A 23741-nucleotide genomic window follows, 5' to 3' on the forward strand; every position below is an offset into this window, starting at 1 on the left:
TCTTTAACTAACCAGCAAAACGTTAGAAGTGAGGCTGTGGTTCAAGTGATAGAGCACTAGCTTTGAGTGAAAAAGCGAAGAGACAGTGCCCAGTGCTCTAAATACAAGTCCTAGTGCTGGCACAAATATAAATTAAAAAACAAGCAAACCAACCACAAGCCGGATGCAGGTGGCTCACGCCTGTAATCCTAGCTACTCAGGAGGCTGAGATCTAAGGGTCGTGGCTCAAAGCCAGCCCAGGCAAGAAAGTCCGTGAGACTCTTACCTCCCAGAAACCACTAGAAAACCAGAAGTGGCGCTGTGGCTCAAGTGGTAGAGCACATGCCTTGAGCTGAAGAGCTCAGGGACAGCACCCAAGCTGAGTTCAAGCCTCACAATCAACAAAAACAAAAACCCCACAAAAACCTGAACATGGTTACCTTAAACACATCCTATTGCCATCTCCCCCCACCGCCAACACAAAAGAAAAAACAGAAAAGAGAACATAAGTCTCACCGGTAAGGCACAGACACAGCATGGAGTTGAGGGCATATTTGGATACAAAGTTCTTCCAGTGGAATAAGAGAGCTCTCCAATGGAAGCAGAGCTGCGGCTCAAGTGGGAGAATCCTAGCCTTGAGCAAAAAAGCCCAGGGACAGGCACAACAAAAGAAAACAAGAGCTTTCTGCAATTGGACAATGTTTTATTAAAAACCACACACACACACACACACACACACACACACACACACACACACACACACAGTGGTGACAAAGGTGGACAGGGAAGGAGGGAACAACAGGCTGATCACATGGGGTTTCTGTATGTACCCTGGCCAGAGGACCAGATGACGAGTTGGGGGAATCAGGGTGGCTGCTTCTGGGAGCACTTGGGAGCACGGAGGAGCCGAGGTCCTGTCTGCAGAGTGCAGAAACGCCTTGGTTGTGCTTAGTAGGGTCATCAGTACCTGAGGCGCCACTAAGAGCAGGAAGTGGGGAGGTCCCCAAAAGGGAAATGTTCTTCAAGGAAGATTGCAAAAACAATCTCTTGCAGACTCAGGAGCTCCGCAGACCTGCATGTTGGTAAAGTAGGTGGTTAGGGGGTCTTCTTGGCACCCACCAGCCTGTGCAGGACTTGGCGTAGGACTTTTCCAGAAGCCATGCTTGGTGTGCTTCAGTGTGGCAGGTCCTGCACCCACAGGTTGTCTTCAGAGGCCTGGGGGCCGCCCCCTCAGGCAGATGCATCTTGGGAAGGAAATGGCCACGTCAGGTCAGCTTGCCAGGAACAGAGACCATCCAGAAGGCACAGGCTGGACCCAAGTCCTGATCCATGCTCTCCTCAACCTGGCAATAACTTGTTAGAATATTTCATGCTTTTTTTGGGGGGGGGGGGCGGGGAGGGGTGCCAGTCCTGGAGCTTGAACTCAGGGCCTGGCCATGGGCCCTGACTTCTTTTGCTCAAGGCTAGCGCTCTACCACTTGAGCCACAGTGCCATTTCTGTTTTTTCTGTGTATATGATACTGAGGAATGGAACCCAGGGCTTCATGCATGCTAGGCAAGCACTCTACCACTAAGCCACCTTCCCAGCCCTATTTTATGCTTCTTAAATACATCTCTACAAAAGGTAAGTAGTGGAGAGGGGCTTCCTGTCCCTCCCCTGCCCTGCTGGAGACCATTCCCTGAAGGTGGTAACCCTCTAACTCCATTAGCTGCTATTTTCTCTTTTTTGCTCCCTCCCTCCCTCCCTCCCTTCCTTTCTTCCTTCCTTCCGGAGCCATTGGCCTAATTTTATTTTATAATTTTTGTGGGGTTTTTTTTTGCCAGTCCTGGGGCTTGAACTCAGATCTTGGGCACTGTCCCTGAGCCTCTCTGTGCGCAAGACTAGTGCTCTACGACTTGGGCCACAGAGCCACTTCCGGCTTTTTCTGAGTAGTTTATTGGAGATTAAGAGTTGCACGGACTTTCCAGTCTCGAATCGTGATCCTCAGATCTCAGCCACCTGAATAGCTAGGATTTTAGGTGTGAGCCACCAGTGCCTGGCTTTTCTTTTTTCCTTCTGTTATTGGTACTTGAACTCCAGGTGCTGTTCCTTGGCTTTTTTTTTTTTTTCACTTAAGGCTGGTACTCTACCATTTGACTCTAACTTTTAGGAAATTATTTAGAGATAAGCGTCTCACAAGATTTTTCTGTCTGGGCTGGCTTCTAATGCCATCCTCAGACCCCAGCCTCCTGAGCTACTGCGCCAGCTTCTCCATCTTTTTTTTTTTTGGTTGGTCATGGGCCTTGAATTCAGGGCCTGGGCGCTGTCCCTCAGCTCTTCAGCTTAAGGTTAGCGCTCTACCATTTGAGCCACAGTGCCACTTCTGGCTTTTTTCTGCTTATGTGGTGCTGAGGAATTGAACCCAGGGCCTCATGCATGTGAGGTAAGCACTCTACCACTGAACCATCTTCCCAGTCCCATCATATATATTTTTTTTGGTGGGTCGTGGGCTTGAACTCTGGGCTTGGGCACTGTCCCTGAGCTCTTCAGCTCAAGGCGAGCACTCTACCGCTTGAGCCACAGCGCCACTTCCAGTTTTCTAGTGGCTTATTGGAGATAAGAGTCTCCGGACTTTCCTGCCCGGGCTGGCTTTGAACTGCAGTCCTCAGATCTCAGCCTACTGAGTAGCTAGGATTACAGGTGTGAGCCACTGGCGCCCGGCTAGCCTCATGGTTTTTACATTGAGTCCTTGCATGACCATGTAACAATTTATACAATTAGTCTCCTTTTATAAGGGCATGAAGGTTGAGGTTGTTTTCTTGTTCTTTATTTATTTTTGGCAAGTCCTGGGGCTTAAACTCACAGCCTGGGTACTGTCCCTGAGCTTCTTTTGCTCAAGGGTAGCACTCTACCACTTGAGCCACAGTGCCACTTCCAGCTTTTTCTGTTTATGTGGTACTGAGGAATGGAACCCACAGCTTCATGCATGCTAGGCAAGCACTCTACCACTAAGCCACATTCCAGCCCATCTTTTTCTTTCTTAAATTACTATTATTATTAATGTGACTTTAGCTAAGTATCACCATTCCACAATACTGTGAAATTTATGTAATCACTTACTCTCAATAAAGGAATAAAAATAAGAAAATAAGTTACTAAACAATGCTGTAATGAACACTCTTGAAAATAGACTTTTACATACATTTCTACGGGTTTGTATCTCTTTTTTTGCCAGTCCTGGTGCTTGAACTCAGGGCCTGGGCACTGTCTCTGAGCTTCTTTTTGCTCAAAGCTTGCACTCTGCCACTTGAGCCACAGCACCACTTCTGGTCTTTTCTGTTTATGTGGTACTGAGGAATCGGACCCCGGGGCTTCATGCATGCTAGGCAAGCACTCTACCATGTAGCCACGTTCTCAGCCCTGGTTTTTATCTTTAAAATGAGTTCTTAGAAGTAGACTGTTAGGAGAGCTTGAGTCAACTGTTCTAATTTGTATCTTTCTTTGAGCCAGAACGTTTTTTCTTTGTTCTTTTTTAAAAACCACATTAGAAACAGCAAAGTCTAGCTGGGGGGCTAGAAAGGTGGCTCAGCGGTAGAGTGCTTGCCTTGCCTTGCCCTGTGTTCAATTCCTCAGCACCACATAAGCAGAAAAAGCCGGAAGTTGTGCTGTGGCTCAAGTGGTAGAGCGCTAGCCTTGAGCTGAAGAACTGAGGGACAGCGCCCAGGCCCAGAGTTCAGGGCCCACGACCGGCAAAAAGGAAAAAAAGAAAAGAAAAAAAGAAGAAAGTCAAAGTCTGGCTGGATGCCGGTGGCTCACACCTGTAATCCTAGCTACTCAGGAGGCTGAGCTCATCTGAGGATCATGGTTCAAGCCAGCCAGGGCAGGAAAGTCCATGAAATTCTTATCTCTAATTAACCATCAAAAAGATTGGGAGTGTAGCTGTGGCTCAAGTGGTAAAGTGTTAGCCTTGTGCAAAAGAACTCAGAAACAATGCCCAGGCCCTGAGTTCAAGCCTGGCACATATACACACACACATCACCACCACCACCACCAGAAATATAAAAGCCTGTGTGTTGTGATGAGTTGCTACAGAAGGTAGCCCGACAACTGACTCCTCCCAGCCCTCACCTCAAAACTCCTTCTGGTGGAAGTGGCGCTGTAGCTCAAGCAGCAGAGCACTCGCCTTATGCTGAAGAGCTCAGGGACAGCACCCAAGCCCAGAGTTCAAGCCCCATGACAAAAAACAAACAAACAAAAAATCTCCTTCTGGCTACAGGAAGCCCGAAGCCAAAATATCCAAAAATATCCAGAGCAGGCGATTCCACAAGGCAGAGCACAGACCAGTGTTTGCCCAGAATTGCAGCAGGTTGGTTTTGGATGAGTATTAATGGATATAGGGTTTCTTTCTGAGGTGATGAAAATGTTTTAAAATTGTAGTGATGTTTGCATAATTCTGTGAATATCCTGAAAACCACTAACTTGTACACTTTAGGTGAGTGAACTATGTGCGGTATGTGATTTATTTCCCAGTAAAGCTAGTTTAGAGAAAAGAAACATGAATGAAGCAGGACACTGGTAGCTCATGCCCGGAAACCTAGCTAACCAGAGGCTGAGAGCTGAGGATGGTGGTTCAAAGCTAGCTCTGGCAGAAAAGTCTATGAGAATCTTTTCTATAGCTAACTGGCAAAAAGCCAGAAGTGGAAGTATGGCTCAAGTGGTAGAATGCTAGCCTTAAACAAAAAAGAACAGCACCTAGGCCTTGAATTCAAGCCTGCTATTGACACAATTATAGGGGGCGGGGTGGGGGGGGGAATGCTGGGAAGGTGGCTCAGTGGTAGAGCGCTTGCCTTGCATGAATGAGGCCCTGTGTTCGATTCCTCAGCACCACATAAGCAGAAAAAGTCAGAAGTGGTACTGTGGCTCAAGTGGTAGAGCACTAGCCTTAAGTGAAATAAAACTCAGACATAGTGCCCAAGCACTGAGTTCAAGCCTCAGGACCAGCACCAGAAAGAAAAGAAAGAAAGAATCTGGGTGCTGGTGGCTCACACCTGCAATCCTAGCTACCCAGGAGGCTGAGATCTGAGGATCATGGTTCAAATCCAGCCCGGGCAAGAATGTCTGTGAAACTCTTATCTCCAATCAACCCCCAGAAAACTGGAAGTGGTGCTGTGGCTCAAGTGGTGGAGTGCTAGCCTTGAGCTGAAGAGCTGAGGGACAGCGCCCAGGCCCAGAGTTTAAGCCCCATGACTGACCAAAAAGAAAAAAGAAAAAAAGAGGTGGGGAGGGAGGGAGGGAGAAAGGAGAAAGGAAGGAAGGGAAAAGAAAAATGGGATGAAAATGTACAATGTATGTCTCTGTGCCAGTAGCTCATACCTGTGATCCTAGCTATTCAGGAGGCTGAGAGCTAGAGGATCACAGTTGGAAGCTAGCCTGGACAAAAAAGTTCCAGCTCCAAAATAACTAGCAAAAACCATCTGGAAGTGTAGCTCATGTGGTAGAGGGCCTAGCAAATACAAGGTCATAAGTTCAACCCCAGTACCACCAAAACAACAAAAAAAGAGCATGTAGAAGGGTTCATTAATATATAATGTCTAAAAATCATAAGTCTGTGTTTGTATAAATGCATTGGTTAAAGTTGTGGAGGAGTTACCAAAAGAAGCAGCTAATCCTTTCTTGCTCTACCTTGCTCTGAGCTGTCCGTGGGCCCGCTTCCTGGGGCAAAGGCCTACTTTTGAGTTGCTCCTGCTCCTTGCAGGAGGTGCTGGAGTACAGATGACAGAACTCACCTGCTGACTGCGTTCCGCAGGAGATCTTATAGGACAGCCACAAGCTTGCCAGGCACAGAAAAGTGGCCAGGAACCCAAAGATCTGCAAAGACAGGAGAGGAAGGCCACGGGCCTCGAGTCTATCACCACATCCTATCTGATGCTCATCTGTGTTGTGCTTCCCGTTCTTTCTGTGGCCGGAAGAAGACTTGGGAGTCATCTGACACAACCACCTTCTCCCAGCTCAGCTGAAGCCCACAGAGGCCCGATTACCAGCTTCGTGTCCTCCTGTGCCCTGGTCAGGCCTGGAAGCTGTGTCTCTGTTTCCACTCTAGGCAACCACTGGGTCTGGGCTCACATTTAGATTTATAACTGAGTTGGACTTTATTCTGGACCAAGAACTAAGGAAAAAATAGAACTGGATATTTTAATGTAGAATTAAAGTTTGTAGTGCTCCACTGGGATTTCGTGATGTGGTGGCAGTGTTAACATTTCTCTGGCTCTGCAGCCACGCACAAGGCAAAGGTGGAGGCCTGGGCATCTACTTTCATATTTGTACTTTACTGTGACACATTCAAAACTTTATTCCTAAGCTGCTTTTAGAACAAAGTTACATATCATTAGTCTTTTAATTATAGCGTATAAGCACACCATGAGTTATAAAGAAGACATGTTTGAGCCAGGGTGCTTGTGGCTCACGCCTGCAATCCTAGTGACTCAGGAGGCTGAGATCGAGGATCATGGTTCAAAGCCAGCTAGGGCAAGAAAAGTCCGTGAGACTCTTATCTCCAATAAACCACTCAGAAAACTGGAAGTGGTGCTGTGGCTCAAGTGGTAGAGCACTAACCTTGAGCTGAAGAGCTCAGGGACAGCACCCAGACCCCCCCCCCAAAAAAAAAAGATATTTATAAAAGAAAAAGCCAGCTGCATTCTGGTAGCTCATGCCTGTAATCCTAGCTACTCAAGGAGGTGGAGATTTGAAGATCACAGTTCAAAGCCAGCCCAGGCAGGAAAAGTTTGTGAGATTCTTATCTCCAATTAACCTCCAGAAAACCGGAAGTGGCACTGTGGCTCAAAGTGGTAGAGCGCTAGCCTTGAGCAAAAGAGCTTAGGGATGAGGGTGAACGGGGGTGTGGGGGGGTGAGATGGGAAGGAATGGTAAAGGGAAACAAAGGAGGCCACAATGCTTGATAAGAAATGCACTCATTACCTTGCCCATGTAATTGTAACCCCTCTCTATGGTATTTTCACAATTAAAAAAAAAAAAAAAGAGCTTAGAGACAGTGCCCAGGCCCTCAGTTTAAGCCCCATGACTGACGAGAGAGAGAGAGAGAGAGAGAGAGAGAGAGAGAGAGAGAGAGAGAGAGAGAGAGAGAGAAAGAGAAAGAACGAACCATGAGGACAGTTTAATAAGGTATCAAACCCAGCGTTAATTCTTGGGCTGGAACACTGCTCCACATTCTATATCTTGTTCCTACCCTGATTTTAGAATAGCAGTTATATGCCCCCCCCCCCCCCCTCTTCTTCTCCTCTTCATGCTGATACTAAGAATTGAATTCAGGGCCTGAACACTGTCCCTTCGCTTTTTTGCTTATGTCTGGCACTCTGCCACTTGAGGTACACCTCCACTTACAACTTTTTGTTGGTTAACTGGAGATGAGTCTTGAGTATTTGTCTTGCCTGGGCTGGCTTTGAACTGGAATCCTCAGTTCTCAGCCTCCTCAGTAGCTAGGATCACAGGCGTGAGTCCCCAGCGCCCAGCTGCATGCTTCTTTAATTGCAGCATGGAAGCTTGTGTCACAGTGCAGCGAGGATGGCGCTGTCTTCTCTTCTCCAGGCCCACCCAGGGCCTGAGCATGAGGAGGCCAGGCTGGGGCTCTTCATTCAGGGCGGGCCTGGGGCCTGGGAGAGAGCTCAGTGGATGGCCAAGGGCAGGTGGGGTGGGGGGTGGGGTGGGCAGAGGACTGGAACCACATTTCTTACATGGGACCACCACTGGCAGTAGGGCAGACATTAAGCACCTGCCAGGATCTAAGCCTTCAGGTGAATGGACTCCTTGGCCCTCACAGCTCTGTGTGGGGGAAGCTAGTGTTACTCTCAGCCCCTTTTTATGTCCAAGCTAAACAAATGGAGACACAGGAAGTCAACTATTTAGCCTAAAGCCACAGAGCCAGCCAGGGCTGGGTGCAGGGTTCCCAGACCCACACAGAGACCTCAGGGTCTCCATGCCACCACAGTGCAGGGCAAGTCTCCAGACTTATGGAAACAGTTCAGGGAGCTGCCAGAAAGGCTGCCTTTTCAACAAGAGTTGCTTTCCTTTTTCAGGCTGACTGCTGGTTAACATTGCTCTCCCCGTGGCACCCCACCCCAGCCTGTTACCCCCCCCCCCCCCAGAGCCTTTTCCCCTCAGCTCCCAATTGTACCAATTGTCTAGAGCACATAATTAGCCCATTAGAGCCTGGCCTGGCTGGGCTGACATTGTCTCTTTTGCACAATTAGCACATTACATACCATCCCGGGCTCCAACTGTCTGCACTACATAATTAAACAGTTTATTATTATATCAGTAGAGCATGCTATTCTAGGAGACAAAGCCTTTTGTACTAACTGTCATTCATGTGTACCCTGTCCTCATGTCCTAAGTCAAATGAACATTTCTTTTTGTTTGTTTGCTTGTTTTATTTCTTCTGACTGTCGTGACCAGGTTTGGCCTTAGGTCCAAAGCTGGTAGATGACAAATGTTAGCTGTTAGTTGAGCCAGGCATCAGTGGCACTAAAAAAACAAGTTAATGGGCACTTGGGGGCCTCACTGTAATAATCCTAGCTGCTAAGGAGTCTGAGATCTGATGATCATGGTTCAACATCGACTCAGGCAGATGACTCGAAGAGACTCTTATCTCCAAGTAACCAGCAAAAAAGCAGAAGTAGAGGTATGGCGCAAGTGGTAAAGTGCCACCATGAGTAAAAAAAGCCAAGTGAGACTGCACCTTGAGTTCAAGCCCCAGTAGTGGCATGCACCCGCGCACACGTTAGCTGTAAGGACTCTAGGACTGACCATTATGTGAAACCTGATTATAAAGCCCACTGGGAATCTCTTCATGTCTGCCCGCAGCACACTGGGCAGGAGTCCAGCTGTGCCCTTTCACCTTGCACTGTTGTTGGGCAGTTCCTCACCTGCAGCTGCCCCTCACCCTGCTCAGAGACTGCAGAGTAGGCGTCAGCTATGGGATTATGGGATGATCATTTAGGGGGTGTTAGGATTGAGGCGAGGTTGGCCATCTCTCAGAGTGATGTTCATTTCCTATGTGACCTTCAAAGAAACACTCTATCTCTTAGTGAAATTTCAGGAGCACACCTACCCCCAGGCCTGGAGAATTTTGAAGTATAACAATAAAACCATCACAGATTTGAGCTTTTCTTTCTTTCTTTCTTTCTTTTTTTTTTTTTTTGTCGGTTGTGGGGCTTGAACTCTGGGCCTGGGTGCTGTCCCTGCACTCTTCAGCTCAAGGCAAGCACTCTACTGCTTGAGCCACAGCACCACTTCTGATTTTCTAGTGGTTAATTGAAGATAAGAGTCTCCTGGACTTTTCTGCACAGGCTGGCTTTGAACTATGATCCTCAGATCTCAGCCTCCTCTGTAGCTAGGATTACAGGCGTGAGCCATGGGCACCAGGCTTGAGATTTTCTTTTCTCTTCTGTCTGGTATTGGGGCTTGAACTCAGGGTCTAGTCCACTGTCCTTTAGCTTTTTTTTTTTTTTTTTTGGTTTGTTTGTTGGTTGGTTGTGGGGCTTGAACTCTGGGTCTGGGCGCTGTCCCTCAGCTCCTCAGCTCAAGGCTAGTGCTCTACCAGTTGAGCCACAGTGACACTTCCGGTTTTCTGGTGGTTTATTGGAGATAAGAGTCTCATGGACTTTCCTGCTCAGGCTGGCTTTGAACCATGATCTGATCTCAGCCTCCTGAGTAGCTAGGATTACAGGCGTGAGCCACTAGAGCCTGGCTTCCTTTAGCTTTTTTTGCTCAAGGTTAATGCTGTACCACTTGAGTCACAGCTCCATTTCTGGCTTTTTGGTAGTTAATTAGAAATAAGAGTATCACAGGGCTTTCCTGCCAGGGCTGACTTTGAACCATGATCCTCAGATCTCAGTAGCTGGGATCATAAGGATGAGCTACTAGTGCTTAGCAGAGCTTTTCTTAAAACTTTACAATTCTCAGTTGGGTGCAGGTGGCTCATACCTGTAATCCTAGTGATTCAGGAGGCTGAGATCTGAGGATCGGATTCAAAGCCAGCCTGGGCAATAAAGTCCTGTGAGACTCCAATAAACTACTCAAAAAAAATGCTGGAAGGGCTTGGGACAACATCCAGATCCTGAGTTCAAGCCCAAGCCCATCCAAAAAAAAAAGAAGAAAGGAAGGAAGGAAGGAAGGAAGGAAGGAAGGAAGGAAGGAAGGGAAAGAAAAGAAAAGAAAAGAAAGGCTTAAGCTTGGTGGCAGGGGCTCATGCCTGTAATTCTAGCTACTCAGGAGGCTGAGATCTAAGGGTCAGGATTTGAAGCCAGCCCAGGCAGAAAAGTCCATAAGACTCTTTATCTTCAGTTAACCACCAAAAAGGCTGTAAGAGGAGCTGAAACTCAAGTGGTAGAATTCTAGCACTGAGCACAAAAACTCAAGGACAGTGCCCAGGCCCTGAGTTCAAGTCCTAGTACTGGCGCGCGTGCACGCACACACACACACACACACACACACACACACACACACACACACACGTAAAAAAGGTCCCCAAACTACCACTGTGTTCCAGAAGTCACCCCCTTTTCTTCCCCCTCCAGGAGGAAAGTGAGCACGAAGTCAAGAACTTGTTCCTAAGGGCTCAAGGACATCCTCACCGCTCCAGCTATCAGTCCGCTCTGGTTGTAACTCTTGGAGGCTGCCACGATGGAGGCAATGAGGAGAAGCAGGGTACCGATCACATAGTGCAGAAGTTCCTGAGGGAAAACAAAGCCAAGAAATGGGTTGCGTGGTTACTCCTGGTTCTAGGGAACAACTGGGCATCAGAAAAGGTAGTAAGTTGGGTGCCAGTGGTCCCACACCTATAATCCTAGCTACTCAGGAAGCTGAGATCTGAGGATTGCTGTTCAAAGCCAACTTGAGCCCATGAGATTCTTTTTTTTTTTTTGGGTCCGGTCGTGGGGCCTGAACTCTGGGCCCGGGTGCTGTCCCTCAGCTCTTCAGTTCAAGGCTAGCACTCTACCACTTGAGCTACAGCACCACTTCCGGCTTTTTTTCTTATGTGGTGCTGAGGAATTGAACCCAGGGCCTCAGGCATGCAAGGCAAACGCTCTACCACTGAGCCACCTTCCCAGCCCCGCCCATGAGATTCTTATCTCCAGTTAACCACCAGAAAGCTAGAAGTGATGCCCAAGTGGCAGAGCAGGAGCCTTGAGTGAAAAAGCTAAGATATAGTGCCCAGGCTCTGAGTTCAAGCTCCAGGACTGGAATAATAATAATAATAATAATGGCATCCAGGTCCTGGTGGCTCATGTTGTAATCCTAGCTACTCAGGAGGATGAACTCTAAGGATCATGGTTCAAATCCAGCCTGGATAGAAAATTCATGAGACTTTTTTTTTTGTCGGTCATGGGGCTTGAACTCTGGGCCTGGGCACTGTCCCTCAGCTCTTCAGCTCAAGGTGAGCACTCTACCACTTGAGCTACAGTGCCACTTCCGGTTTTCTGGTGGTTTACTGGAGATAGGAGTCTCACAGTCTTTCCTGTCCGGGCTGGCTTTGAACCGTGATTCTCAGATCTCAGCCTCCTGAGCAGCTAGGATTACAGGCATGAGCCACCAGCACCCGGCTTCATAAGACTCTTATTTCCAATAAACTACTCAGAAAAAGCTGGAAGTGACACTGTGGCTCAAGTAATAGAATGCTAGCCTTGAGCACAAAGATATCACCCAGGCCCCACGTTCAACCCCAGCACTAGGAAAAAAAATGGCTAAAAGGGAATAGATGTAGTCTCCTCTTCTCCCTGCAGTTTAGCCGTGGGAGCTGCACAGCCGGCAGGTAACCAGTATAGAAAGTAGACTATGAAGAAGCTATGAACTACAAAGAATGATGCCAGGGGCTGGGAAGGTGGCTCAGTGGTAGAGCGCTTGCATTGCATGCCTGAGGCCCTGGGTTCGATTCCTCAACACCACATAAGCAAAAAGAAAAAAGCCAGGAGTGGCGCTGTGGCTCAAGTGGTAGAGTGCTAGCCTTGAGCTGAAGAGCTGAGGGACAGGGCCCAGGCCCAGAGTTCAGGCCCTAAAAGAAAAAAAAAAAAAAGAATGATGCCAAAGCCAGACACTGGTCACACCTATAATCCTAGCTACCCAGGAATCTGGTATCTGAGGATTACGATTGTTAGTCTGTGACACTCATCCCCAATTTAATCACCAAAAAGTGGGAAGTGGAATTGTGGCTCCAATAGTAGAATTCCAGCCTTGAACACAAAAGCTCAGGGATAGCATCCAGACCCTGAGTTCAAGCCCTAGGATCAGCACTTAAAAAACAAAAAACAAAACAAAACAACAACAAAAAACAGAGGCTGGGAAGGTGGCTCAGTGGTAGAGTGTTTGCCTTGCATGCATGAGGCCCTGGGTTCGATTCCTCAACACCACATAAGCAGAAAAATCCAGAAGTGGCACTGTGGCTCAAGTGGTAGAGCGCTAGCCTTGAGCTGAAGAGCTGAGGGACAGTGCCCAGGCCCAGAGTTCAGGCCCCATGACTGGACCCAAAAAAAAAAAAAAAAGAAGAAGGCAGGCTTGCAGGTAGATTCACCAGCTGAGTGGTACAGATCTCAGCAATAGAGCAGTTTTTTAATGGGTCTCTTTTTTTCTCAGGGTCCCCGTCACCTTCTGCCTGCTCAACATCAAGTTCAAAGCCTGGGCTGGCTTTGAACTACGATCCTCAGGTTTCAGCCTCCTGAGTATCCAGGAGTGCCAATGCCCTCTAGCTACTTTTTGTTTATGTATGCTGGTTCTGGGGCTTCACCTCAGGGCCTGGGCCTTGTCCCTGAGCTTTGGTACTCCAGGCTAGAGTTCTACCACTTGAGCCATATCTCCACTTCCAGCTTTTTGGTAGTTAATTGGAGATAAGAATCTCATGGGTTTTTCTATCTGGGTTGTTGTTGTTGTTGTTGTTTTTTAAATTGATCTTGGGGCTTGAACTCTGGGCCTGGGCACTGTCCCTCAGCTCTTCAGCTCAAGGCAGGCATTCCACTACTTGAGCCACAGTGCCACTTCTGATTTTCTGGTAGTTTATCAGAGATAAGAGTCTCATGGATTTTCCTGCCTGGGCTGGCTTTGAACCACAATCCTCAGATCTCAGCCTGCTAAGTAGCTAGGATTACAGGCATGAGCCACCAGTGTTCGGCTGGGTTGGCTTCTAAAAGTGATCCTCAGATCTCAGCCTCCTGAGTAACTAGGATTATAGGTGTGAGCCACTTGGGCCTGGCTTTCTTTTTGTTTTTCAGTGTTGGGGACTGAGCCCAGGGCTTTGAAGTACTAGGAGCTGCCACTGAGCTATATCCCTTGCTGTGAAGGGCCTTAGAATACACTGACAAAACAAACACAATCACTAATCCCAGTCTTTAATGGCTGACATCTGTAATCCTAAACTACTTTGGGGGCTGAGATGTGAGGATCATGAAGCCAGCCCAGGCAAGAAAATCCATGAGACTGTTATTTCCAGTTAACCAGCAAAAAGTTGAAAGAAGGTGTGGCTCAAGTGGGAGAGCACCAGCCTTAAGTGAAAAAGCAAAGGGACAATGCCCAGGCTCTAAATTCAAACCCTAGTACTGGCATACACACACACACATACAAGAAGCAGCAGCAGCAGCAGCCTTAGCAAGCAGATGAGACACTGTAACTCTTGGAAAATAGCTAAGAAGACAGGACTACTTTGGCCTGCAACCTGGCAGTTCCTCAAACAATTAAACATACAGTGTAATTCCACTCTTAGATATATCCCCAAGAAAAATGAAGCCAGGAGCTGGTGGCTCATGCCTGTAATCTCAGCTACTTAGGAGGCTGAGATCTGAAGATCATGGTTCAAAGCCAGTCCCGACAGGAAAGTCTCTGAGACTTTTATCTTTAATTAGCCACCTGAAAACTGAAGTAGTTCTGTGGCTTGAAGTGGTAGAGCACTAGTGAGCAGAAAAATGCAGGGACAGTTCAAGCCCATGACTAGAAAAAAAAAAAATGAGAATACAACTCAGCATAGTGGTACACACCTGAAATACCAGTACTCGGGAGGCTAAAGCAAAGGAGGATCCTAAAGTTAAGGTCTAACAAGACTGTTTCAAAACACAAAACTTGCTACGTGCTGGTGGCTCATGCCTGTAATCCTAGCTACTCAGGAGGCTGAGAAATAAGGATCATGGTTCAAAGCCAGCTCTGATCGGTAAGTCCTTGAGACTCTTCAAGTAACCACCAAAAAGCCAGAAGTGAAGCTGTGACTCAAGTGGTAGAGTGCTAGTCTTGAACAAAAAAGCTTAGGGACAGTGCTCAGGCCCTGAGTTCAAGCCCCAGGACTGACATTAAAAAACAAAAAACATGCCCGCAAACTAAAAATAAAAATAATAAATAATAAAACCTCAAAACTCAAAAAAGAAGGAAAAGAAAATGAAAACAAGTCCACACAAAAACCTTGTACATGAATGTTTTCTGTCACATTCATTGTAGCCAAATGGTGAAAACAACCCAAGGATACTCATGATAAAAATATAAGAGCCGTGCTTGGGGGCCCAAGCCTGCATCACAGCTACTTAGGAGACAGAGATAAGGGGATCAAAGTTTAAGGCCAGCCAAGGCAAGAAGTCTAGGAGACCTTATCTAAAACACAAGCTGGGCTGAGTGACTGCTAATTTGTCTGTGATCTCAGCTAGGCTGGAGGGATAGGTAGGAAGATCAAGGGCGATCGCCCCAGCAACATCTGGAAAGCCCTTCTGAAAAAGAACTAAAACAAAGGGTTAGGAGTATGACTGAAGGAGATGGAGTGCCTGCCTAAATTCAAACCCCAGTACCAGTGAAAACAAGAAAAAGAAAAGAGGAGCCGGGTGCTGGTGGCTCAGGAGGCTGAGATCTGAGGTTGATGGTTCAAAACCAGCCCACAAAGGAAAGTCTGTGAGACTCTTATTTCCAATTAACCACCAGAAAACCAGAAGTGGAGCTGTGGCTCAAAGTCGTAGAGCACTAGCCTTGAGCAAAAAGATCTCAGTGACAAAGTGAGAAAAGCCAGACAAAAAGATTACACACACATGATTTCATTTACATAAAATGCCCAGAATGGGAAACTTGTTAAGACAGGAAGTAGATTGGAGGCTGCTTAGGGCTGGGGATGAAAGGTAGCGAGATTATAGCCAAAGGGGATAGAATTTCTTTCTTTCTCCTTTCTTGTTCTTTTCCTTCCTTCCTTCCTTCCTTCCTTCCTTCCTTCCTTCCTTCCTTCCTTCCTTCCTTCCTTCCTTCCTTCCTTCCTTCCTTCTTTTCTTTCCTTTTTGTTGTTGTTGGTTGTGGAATTTGAACTCAGAACCTGGGTGCTGTCTCTGAGCTTTTTCACTCAAGATTAGCACTCAACCACTTTGAGCCATAGCTCCACTACTGGTTTTCTGGTGGTTAATTGGAAATAAGAGTCTCACAGACTTTCCTTTGTGGGCTGGTTTTGAACCATCAACCTCAGATCTCAGCCTCCTGAGCCACCAGCACCCGGCTCCTCTTTTCTTTTTCTTGTTTTCACTGGTACTGGGGTTTGAATTTAGGCAGGCACTCCATCTCCTTCAGTCATACCCCTAACCCTTTGTTTTAGTCCTTTTTCAGAAGGGCTTTCCAGATTTTGCTGGGGCAGTCCACCTTGATCTTCCTACCTATCCCTCCAGCCTAGCTGAGATCACAGACAAATTAGCAGTCACTCTACCCAGCTTATGTTTTAGATAAGGTCTCCTAGACTTCTTGCCTTGGTTGGCCTTAAACTTTGATCTCATGGACTTTCGTGCTTGGGCTGGCTTTGACCCTTGATCTTAGATCCCAGCCTCCTGAGTAGCTAGGATTACAGTCATGAGCCACCAGTGCCTGGCTAAAATTTCTTTTTGAGATGATTAAATATTTTAACATTGACTCTAGTGATGATTGCACAACTCTGGACTTCTATGCCACCCTTTGAATTATGTACTTTAAATGAGTGGCTGGGTCAGGTGCTGGTTCTCATTCTTGTAATCATGGATACTTCTGTGTTCCTCCTCCAACTTACATTGCTACTCTCTGTCACCTGAGAAAAATTGACTTTGAAGTGAGAGCCATGAACTTCTTGCCACGGAAAAATGTTTTAGAAATTGGTAAGACATCAGGCAGAATCCCAAACTCAGCTGAAGTAGAAAAGGATGTTCTGAAAGAAGGAATGAGTGGACAGGAAGAATTTGAGCCAATGTGGAGGCACACTGGGAACACGGCAGGTTCTCTTACCGACAGGGGCCAGCTGATGCAAGTGAGCACGCGGTAGAAACGGAAGAGGTGCACCAGGTAGAAGGCGAGGATCATGATCAAGTCACATATGGTAACAACTTCAAAGTAGCTGTAGGCACTGTAGTCAGTCCATGGAGAGCTCCGCACGCAGATGAAGGCAATCAGCAGAGTGACCTGAGACAAATAGACAGAGGCATTAGCTGGGGCCAGGGACTCACGCCTGTAATCCTAGGCATTCAGACTATCTGAGGATCACAGTTCAAAACCAGCCCAGCAGAAAATGCCATGAGACTCCAATTAGCCAGCAAGAGTTTAACCAGCAAAAAGCCAGTAGAGATGTGGTTCAAATGGTAGAGCACCAGCCTTGAGCAGAAAAAACTAAGGGAAAGCACAAGGCCCTGAGTTCAAGTCCCAGTATCAGCACAAACAAACAAATAAATAAATAAATACAGAGACATCAGAGAAAAGCCTAAGACAAGCACCAAGGAACAAACAATAGAGAAACAACCAAGTGTCTCCTGCAGGTTGGAACTGATACATTGACTCAGGTCAGGTTATTTCCAAATAAGATGGATCAGAAGGGTGACAGAATTTCATTTCATGGGCTGGGAAGGTGGCTCAGTGGTAAGAGCACTTGGCTTGCATGCCTGAGGCCCTGGGTTCGATTCCCAGCACCACATAAGCAAAAAGAAAAAAAGCCAGAAGTGGTGCTGTGGCTCAAGTGGTAGAGCGCTAGCCTCGAGCTGAAGAGCTGAAGGACAGCGCCCAGGCCCAGAGTTCAGGCCCCACGACAGGAACAAAAAAAAAAAAAAATTTCATTTCATATAGGACAAGCTTTTCAACTAGTGAACACTGACTGCCACAACCACAAACTTCGCATCTAAAGTTTATTACATTGTACCAGCAGGATGGCTTCTCAGAAGGGAGCAAGGATGCCAGAAATTACAACGGTCATTTATTTGCCAGACTTCCACAGAGCAAAGAACAGAGGACAAGCCAGGCAGGCACTGATGGCTCTTGCCTGGCATCCAAGCTACTCCTAGGAGGCTGAAATTTAGAGGATCGAGGTTGGAAGTCTACTTAACAGAAAAGTCCTCAAGATTCTAGCTCCAAAATAACCAGCAAAGGCTGGAAGGTGGCTCAGTGGCGGGTGCTTGCCTTGCACGCATGAGGCTCTGGATTCAATAACAGCACCAAATACACAGAAAAGGCCGTTAGTGGTGCTGTGGCTCAAGTGGTAGAGCACTAGCCTTGAGCTGAAGAGCTGAGGGACAGCGCCGAGGACCATAGTTCAAAACCCATGACCGGAAAAAAAAATAGCCAGCAAAAAGGTAGGCCTGAGGTGTGGCTCAAGTAATAGAACACCAGACAGAAGCAAGAAATCATAGCAAAGCTGGTTGCTGGTGATTCTTGCCTGTCATCCTAGCTACTCCAAGGCTGAGATCTGAGGATCACAGGTCAAAAACCAGCATGGGCAATTAAATCCATGGAATTCTAATCTCTTATTAATCATGAAAAAGCTAGAAGTAGAGCTGTGGCTCTACTGGTAGAGCAAAAAAGCTCAGGGATAGCATCCAGGTCCTGAGGTCAAGACCAGTATCATCTGGAGGAGGGAGAGAGACAGATAGAGAGACAGAGATAGAGATACAGAGAGAGGGAAAGGAGGGAGGGAGGGAAGGAAGGAAGGAAAGAAGGAAGGAAGGAAGGAAGGAAGGAAGGAAGGAAGGAAGGAAGGAAGGAAGGAAGGAAGGAAGGAAGGAAGGAAGGAAAGAATTTGAGTGTGAGAGTGAGACCCTAAGTTAAAGCAACCGTATCATGAAAAATACTGGACAGTGAATATCCAAGTGTGTGTGTGTGTGGGGGGGGGCTCTTCAGCAATTTCACATGAGATGCACTATACAAATGAATATATTTAAGAGCAAATAAAAGCCTACCCCACACTGACAGTGAGGGACATATCTTCTGAAGTCAAGTCAGTCTGTAAGGCCTCCCTAATCTAACAGAGTCTACTCAATTCTTCAGAACTAAAGCATTTCTTTTTTGTAATTGCCAGTTTAAAATGTGTTTTATCTTTAGGTAATTTTATTTAAGGACACAGAAAATCAACTAAGCAATGACAAATTCACACTTTTCCACAACAACAAGCAGGAAAAACAAATTTAAAAAGGAAAAATATGAAGCACGTTATTCTTTAACTTTGACTAATAAACTTGAACAAATGAACGTTAGCCAGAGGCTGAGTACCCCCACTTGCCAACTCATTTGAGCTGCGACCCATGTGCGCAGAACCTAGTCACAAGTGTAAAATACATTTCATAGTATTTATTTGTTGACATCTAGAATCCTTCTTCGATAAAAAAAATAAACCTACATACAAGGACACTTACAAGTGTTCATTTGGGTGAATTACGCTCCATTAGTTGGGTAAGTTTTAGGGGTTGAAAATCTGTATGATGGCCTATAAAACAGCTAGGATTGTTCCCACACGTTTGTTTGTTTGTTTTGCCAGTTGTGGGACTTGAACTCTGGGCCTAGGTGCTGTCCCTCAGCTCTTCAGCTTAAGGCCACTTCCACTTCTCTGAGTGGTTTATTGGAGATAAAAGTCTCAGGGACTTTCCTGCCCAGGCTGGTTTTGAACTGAGCTCTTCAGATCTCAGCCTCCTGAGTAGCTAGGATTATAGGCGTGAGCCACTGGAACCAGGCTCCACATTATTAAAGGTGAAAAATATATATGATTTGAAGAGAAACCAGATTTGTTTTGTTTTGTTGGTGGTACTAAAGGCAGACAAGTGCTCAACCACTTGAGCCTCTCTCCAGCCCTGCTTCACCTTCCATATTTTAATGCTGAGGTTGGGATGTAACTGACAACAGATGGGCTCTTCCTCCAATACTTGGATTATATAGTCAGTGTACCAGCACTTGTGTATGGGCAGGCACACACACACACACACACACACACACACACACACACACACACACACACTTGGCAGGAAACTGAGAGGAAATACAGCATACAAGTAGGGCAAACACAGACAGTCTATTAAACGTGCTCTTTTTCTCTCAAGTCATGATTCTAAAACCTAGAAAACTGAATGAACTCAGATAAGTCCTTTATTTGCAAGTAGGGTGTTACTGGGATCAGGAGCTAATTAATAGTCCCTAATGAGGTGATTAAATCATGACTGCGATTCCAGCAGAGGTTCCAGCTAAGAGGGAGACAGAGAGGAAGGATCACAGTATGAGGCCATTCTAGGGGAAAACTCCAGACCTTCACTAATGCAAAAAATAAGGCTAGAGGTGTTACTCAAATAGTAGAGCACCTGCTTAGCAAGACAAGATCCTGAATTCAATGCTCAGTACTGCACCCCCAAAACAGCAATGACAACTCCTAAAACAGCAATGGACATAATAGCTCAAGCCTGTAATCTTAACTACTTAGGGGGCTAAGATCTGGAGGACTGTGGCTCAAGACCAGCCTGGGCAAAACGTTTTTGAGACTCAGCCAATTAGTTGCGTGTGGTGGTATGTGCTGTGATGCAGGGAAACAGAAATAGGATTGTAGTCCAGACTGGCCTGGGCATACTGCAAAACGCTATCTGGAAAAATAACCAAAGCAAAAAGATCTGGAGGCATAGCTCAAGTGGTAAAGCCTTTGCCTAGCAAGGGCAAGGCCCTGAGTTCAAACTCCAGTACTAAGACAACAAACAAAAGACAAAAACAAAAAATGTGATGGTTCCCTGATGAATGACCCACAGTACCTGCTGTGATATGAGCTTTTTTACTACGTGCTTGAAATTAGATACTCACAACCATCAGTAATTATTTCCAGGAATGGTTAATATTTGTTCGGCCCTTTCCATGTGCCAGGTGTAAGGTTGTTGAATGATTCTACCTCTGCAGCACTATTCTGCCCTTCATTCTATAGATGGTGAGACTGAGGCAGGGAGGGATGGCCCAAGACCTCAGGGCACACACCTCACACGGGCCCGGTCTGCTTCTCACCCCCGTACCTTGTGCACTGCTTCCTGTCTTGTTTGTAGTCAAGGCATGGGATATGTGCAGATCAGCAAAGCTAGAATTAGAAAACTTCTGGGGGCTCAAACCAACTTCCTGCAGCCATAAATGCTGGTTCCCTGGGCCTTAGTAAGAAGCCCCCACCCCTGCTGATGGCACTGTGGTACACTTTCCAAAATCTCTCTCTCTCTCTCTCTCGTTGGTAGTAGGGATTGAAGTAGGGCCTCATGTTCTTGCTTAGCTTTTTCCTCTCAATGCTGAGGCTCCTGAGCCACAGCTCTACTCCCGGCTTCTTGCTGGCTAATGGAGATAAAAGCCTTATGGAGTTTCCTGCCTGGGATGGCTTTGAACTGCTATCCTCAGATCTCAGCCTCCTGAGCTGCTAGTATTACAGGCCTGAGCCACTGGCACCTGGACATTTATAGTTTTCTATGCTCTTGCAGAACTGTGTGATTCCCCATGGGGAAGCAGAATTGATTTCATCTCTCTTTGAACCTGAACAGACTGCAGTTGGAATATGCTAGAAGTGACAAGGTATGACTTGCAAAGCTGGGTCAGAGGTGGAGATACAAGTTCCTTCTGGTCCTCTCTCACTTCCCCTGGGACCCATGCCAGAATGTGGAGAGAAGGGTTTGCCACCGGTAGAGGCTGACCAAGAGTTCCAGCACAGCTCTGGCTACAGCCTAGTCAACATCACTAACATAGGTAATGGTGAAATGCAGAGGATGCTGGTCTCTGCTGTCACGGCTGTGACGGCTAGGTTTTATGATATCTGTTATGCAGCAAAAGCTAACTGCTACATCTGTTTTCAGAATTTCCTTGGCTTCCTGGCCAAGGAAAACCTTCCTTCCTTCCTTCCGTCCTTTCTTTCTTTCTTTCCTTCTTTCTTCCTTCCTTCCCTTCTTCTATCCATCCCTTCCTCCTTCCTTCTCTTCTTCTCTCTCTCTTTCTTCTTTTTTTCTTTCATTCTTTCTTTGGCAGTACTAGGGACCGAATTCAGGGTTTCAAGTAATCTACTTCCTGAGATGCTCTCCTAGCTCTATTGCCTTTAGTTGGCTTTTTTTTTTACACGACAGATTCCTGAACTTCTGCCTGACTGGCCTTGGACTACAATCCTCCTACCTCTGTCTCCCAAGTAACTGACATTATAGGCATGAACCACATGTCAGACCACAACTCTAATTTTGAAAAAGGAAACAAGAATACAGTTATTTATCTGATAATTATTTATCAAGTGCCAGCCACACATGCTAGCCTTGTGCCTGTTACCAGGGTTACCAATGAGACACGGAGGACACTTTCCCTGCCCAGTCCCTTTGGCTGCTATCCTGGGACAATAATGACAGTACTTGGAGGCCAGTCGGTCGCTGCAAGAGGCCTGGCATCCAGCCCTGGGCACAGGCCAGAAGCAAGTGATGGCAGAGTTCTACAATGTGGCTGCAGGATGTTTTGATTAAAAACTAAAACAGCTGGTGCCAAACAAGAACTAGCCAGGAGAAGAGATGAAAAAGACAAAAACAACAACTCCAGTGCACAAAAACCATGTGTGAGGGGGAAGGGTGGCAGCATGTGTCATCATGGAAAGTCACTACTATTCAGGAAGTGAGTTCACCAGAAGAGACCCTGAGAAGGACTGGTTAAGGGGCCTGAGTACCACCAAAGGCCATCAGAACATGTAGAGCCAAGGGGAGCCACGAAGCTGCCACGTCCAACATCCAAAATCCTTTAACAAACATAATTACCTAAGGGATCTCAATTTCACAATTACCGAGGGCCTCAGTTTCACAACTTTTGCATAGGGTCAATAATAAAACCACATGTGCTAGGCACTGGTGGTTCAGGCCTGTAATTCTAGCGACTCAGGAGGTTAAGATCTGAGGATCACAGTTTGAAACCAGTCCAGGCAGGAAAGTTCAAGAGACATTTATTTCTAATGAACCAGCAAAAAGAGCTGAAAAATGGAGCTGTGGCTCATGTGGTAGAACACTTGCCTTAAGCAAAAAACCTCAAGGATAGGATAGCACTCAGACCCTGAGGTCAAGTCCCAGGACCAGCACACACACACACACAAAGGAACAAATACATAAAACCGTGTGTGTTAAGGTAAGGGAACTGATCCAGGTAGGCCTGGTGCTGCTGTAGGAAACTGATAAATGCCATTCATCAGAGCTCCACCAGGGCGCATGTAGATGACGCTTCCTCTATGTGCAGCGCATTTTCTCATCTGTCTGAATGTTCCCAATGGCCTCATTCCTGCAGGCCTTTAGCATGCTGTCCCCTCTCTCCTACAGTCTAGCTTTTTTTTTTTTTTTTCAGTTATGGGGCTTAAACTCTGGGCCTGGGTGCTGTCCCCCAGTTCTTCGGCTCAAGGCACGGCTCTACCACTTGAGCCACAACACCACTTCTGATTTTCTGGTGGTTAATTGGAGATGAGTCTCATGGGGCTGGGTGCTGTGCCCAGGCTCAGAGTTCAAGCCACAAGACCGACAGGGGCAGGGGAAGGGGTTGCGGGAGGGAGTTGGAGGGGGGAATCTCACGGAATTTTTCTGCCCGGGCTGGCTTTGAACCGCGATCCTCAGATCTCAGCCTCCTGAATAGTTAAGATTATAGGTGTGAGCCACCAGCTAGCTGCTAGTCCCCCCCCCCCCCCCCCCCATCAGTCCTAGGGCCTGTGTGCGGTCTCTGAGCTCTTTTGCTCCAGGCTAGCACTCTAACACTTTGAGCCACAGAGCCACTTTCAGTTTTCTGGTGAGTAACTGGGGATAAGAGTCTCACAGCCTTCCCAGCTTCCAGCATCCAGCTCTTGCAGTCTAGCTAAGGAGAGGTAGCTCCCAAGGGCCCTTACTGGGGAGCAGGAAGCCTGCATTTGACCTCTTCAGGTAGGGGAGAGGAGGGCTGGGCCTGGACATTTTATCCGTCTTCTTTCTTTTCCAGATCACAGGCTGTGTTGTCACCTGTGGCTCTGGCGACCAGAAGCATCTGGGAAGGCAGGCATTATGTGTGTGTTTGGGGAGGAGGGTTCCTCCCTCCCTCTGTTTCGGTGAGTCATCTAGAAACAAAAGCCTTCCTTCAGAAAGTTCCCCATTCCCTTGGCCTCACCTATTAAAAATAACCTGAGAAGGTAGAACCAGATCTGACAACTCCCCCACATGCCCCCCCCCCCATCACCACACCCCAGCCTTGCAGGGTCACTCTGGGGCCTCCTTGCCCTAGTCAAACTAGCAGGGAGACAAAGAAGGCCATTTAGTCCCCTTGGGCTGGCCTGGCCCTGGCCTGGCCTGGGTGCCAGTGAAGGAAGCAGGGAGGCCACAAAAGAGCCTAAACAAATCTCATTCACCTGCCACAGAAGACCTGGGCCACTCAGGTGAGCCAAACAAACTGTTCTCTGAGGGCCACAGGGTAGCTGGGCAGTCCCTTGGCCCCCAGTGATACCAAGAATAGGAGATTGTCTTGGGTCTGGCTACTGGATGCAAATGTGTCTTCCTAAATCCTGATTCAAAGCTAA

The 23741-nt window shown here is 47.1% G+C and overlaps 1 protein-coding gene across 1 annotated transcript in view; it reads right to left on the reverse strand.

The window, feature by feature from the left end:
* Nucleotides 1-699: 699 nt before the first annotated feature.
* Nucleotides 700-23741, reverse strand: part of Cmtm7 (CKLF like MARVEL transmembrane domain containing 7) — a 37991-nt gene continuing 14949 nt past the window's right edge. The window contains exons 2-5 of the mRNA XM_042666564.1: nt 16223-16396; nt 10609-10707; nt 5746-5827; nt 700-1223 (exon numbers count right to left, since the gene is read on the reverse strand). Of these exons, the coding sequence (XP_042522498.1) occupies nt 1210-1223; nt 5746-5827; nt 10609-10707; nt 16223-16396 (369 nt within the window). The 3' untranslated portion in view covers nt 700-1209. The remainder of the gene's footprint in view (nt 1224-5745; nt 5828-10608; nt 10708-16222; nt 16397-23741) is intronic.

The sequence above is a fragment of the Dipodomys spectabilis genome, unplaced genomic scaffold, assembly GCF_019054845.1.
Source record: "Dipodomys spectabilis isolate Male_0828 unplaced genomic scaffold, ASM1905484v1 ptg000365l, whole genome shotgun sequence".
NCBI lineage: Eukaryota > Metazoa > Chordata > Mammalia > Rodentia > Heteromyidae > Dipodomys > Dipodomys spectabilis.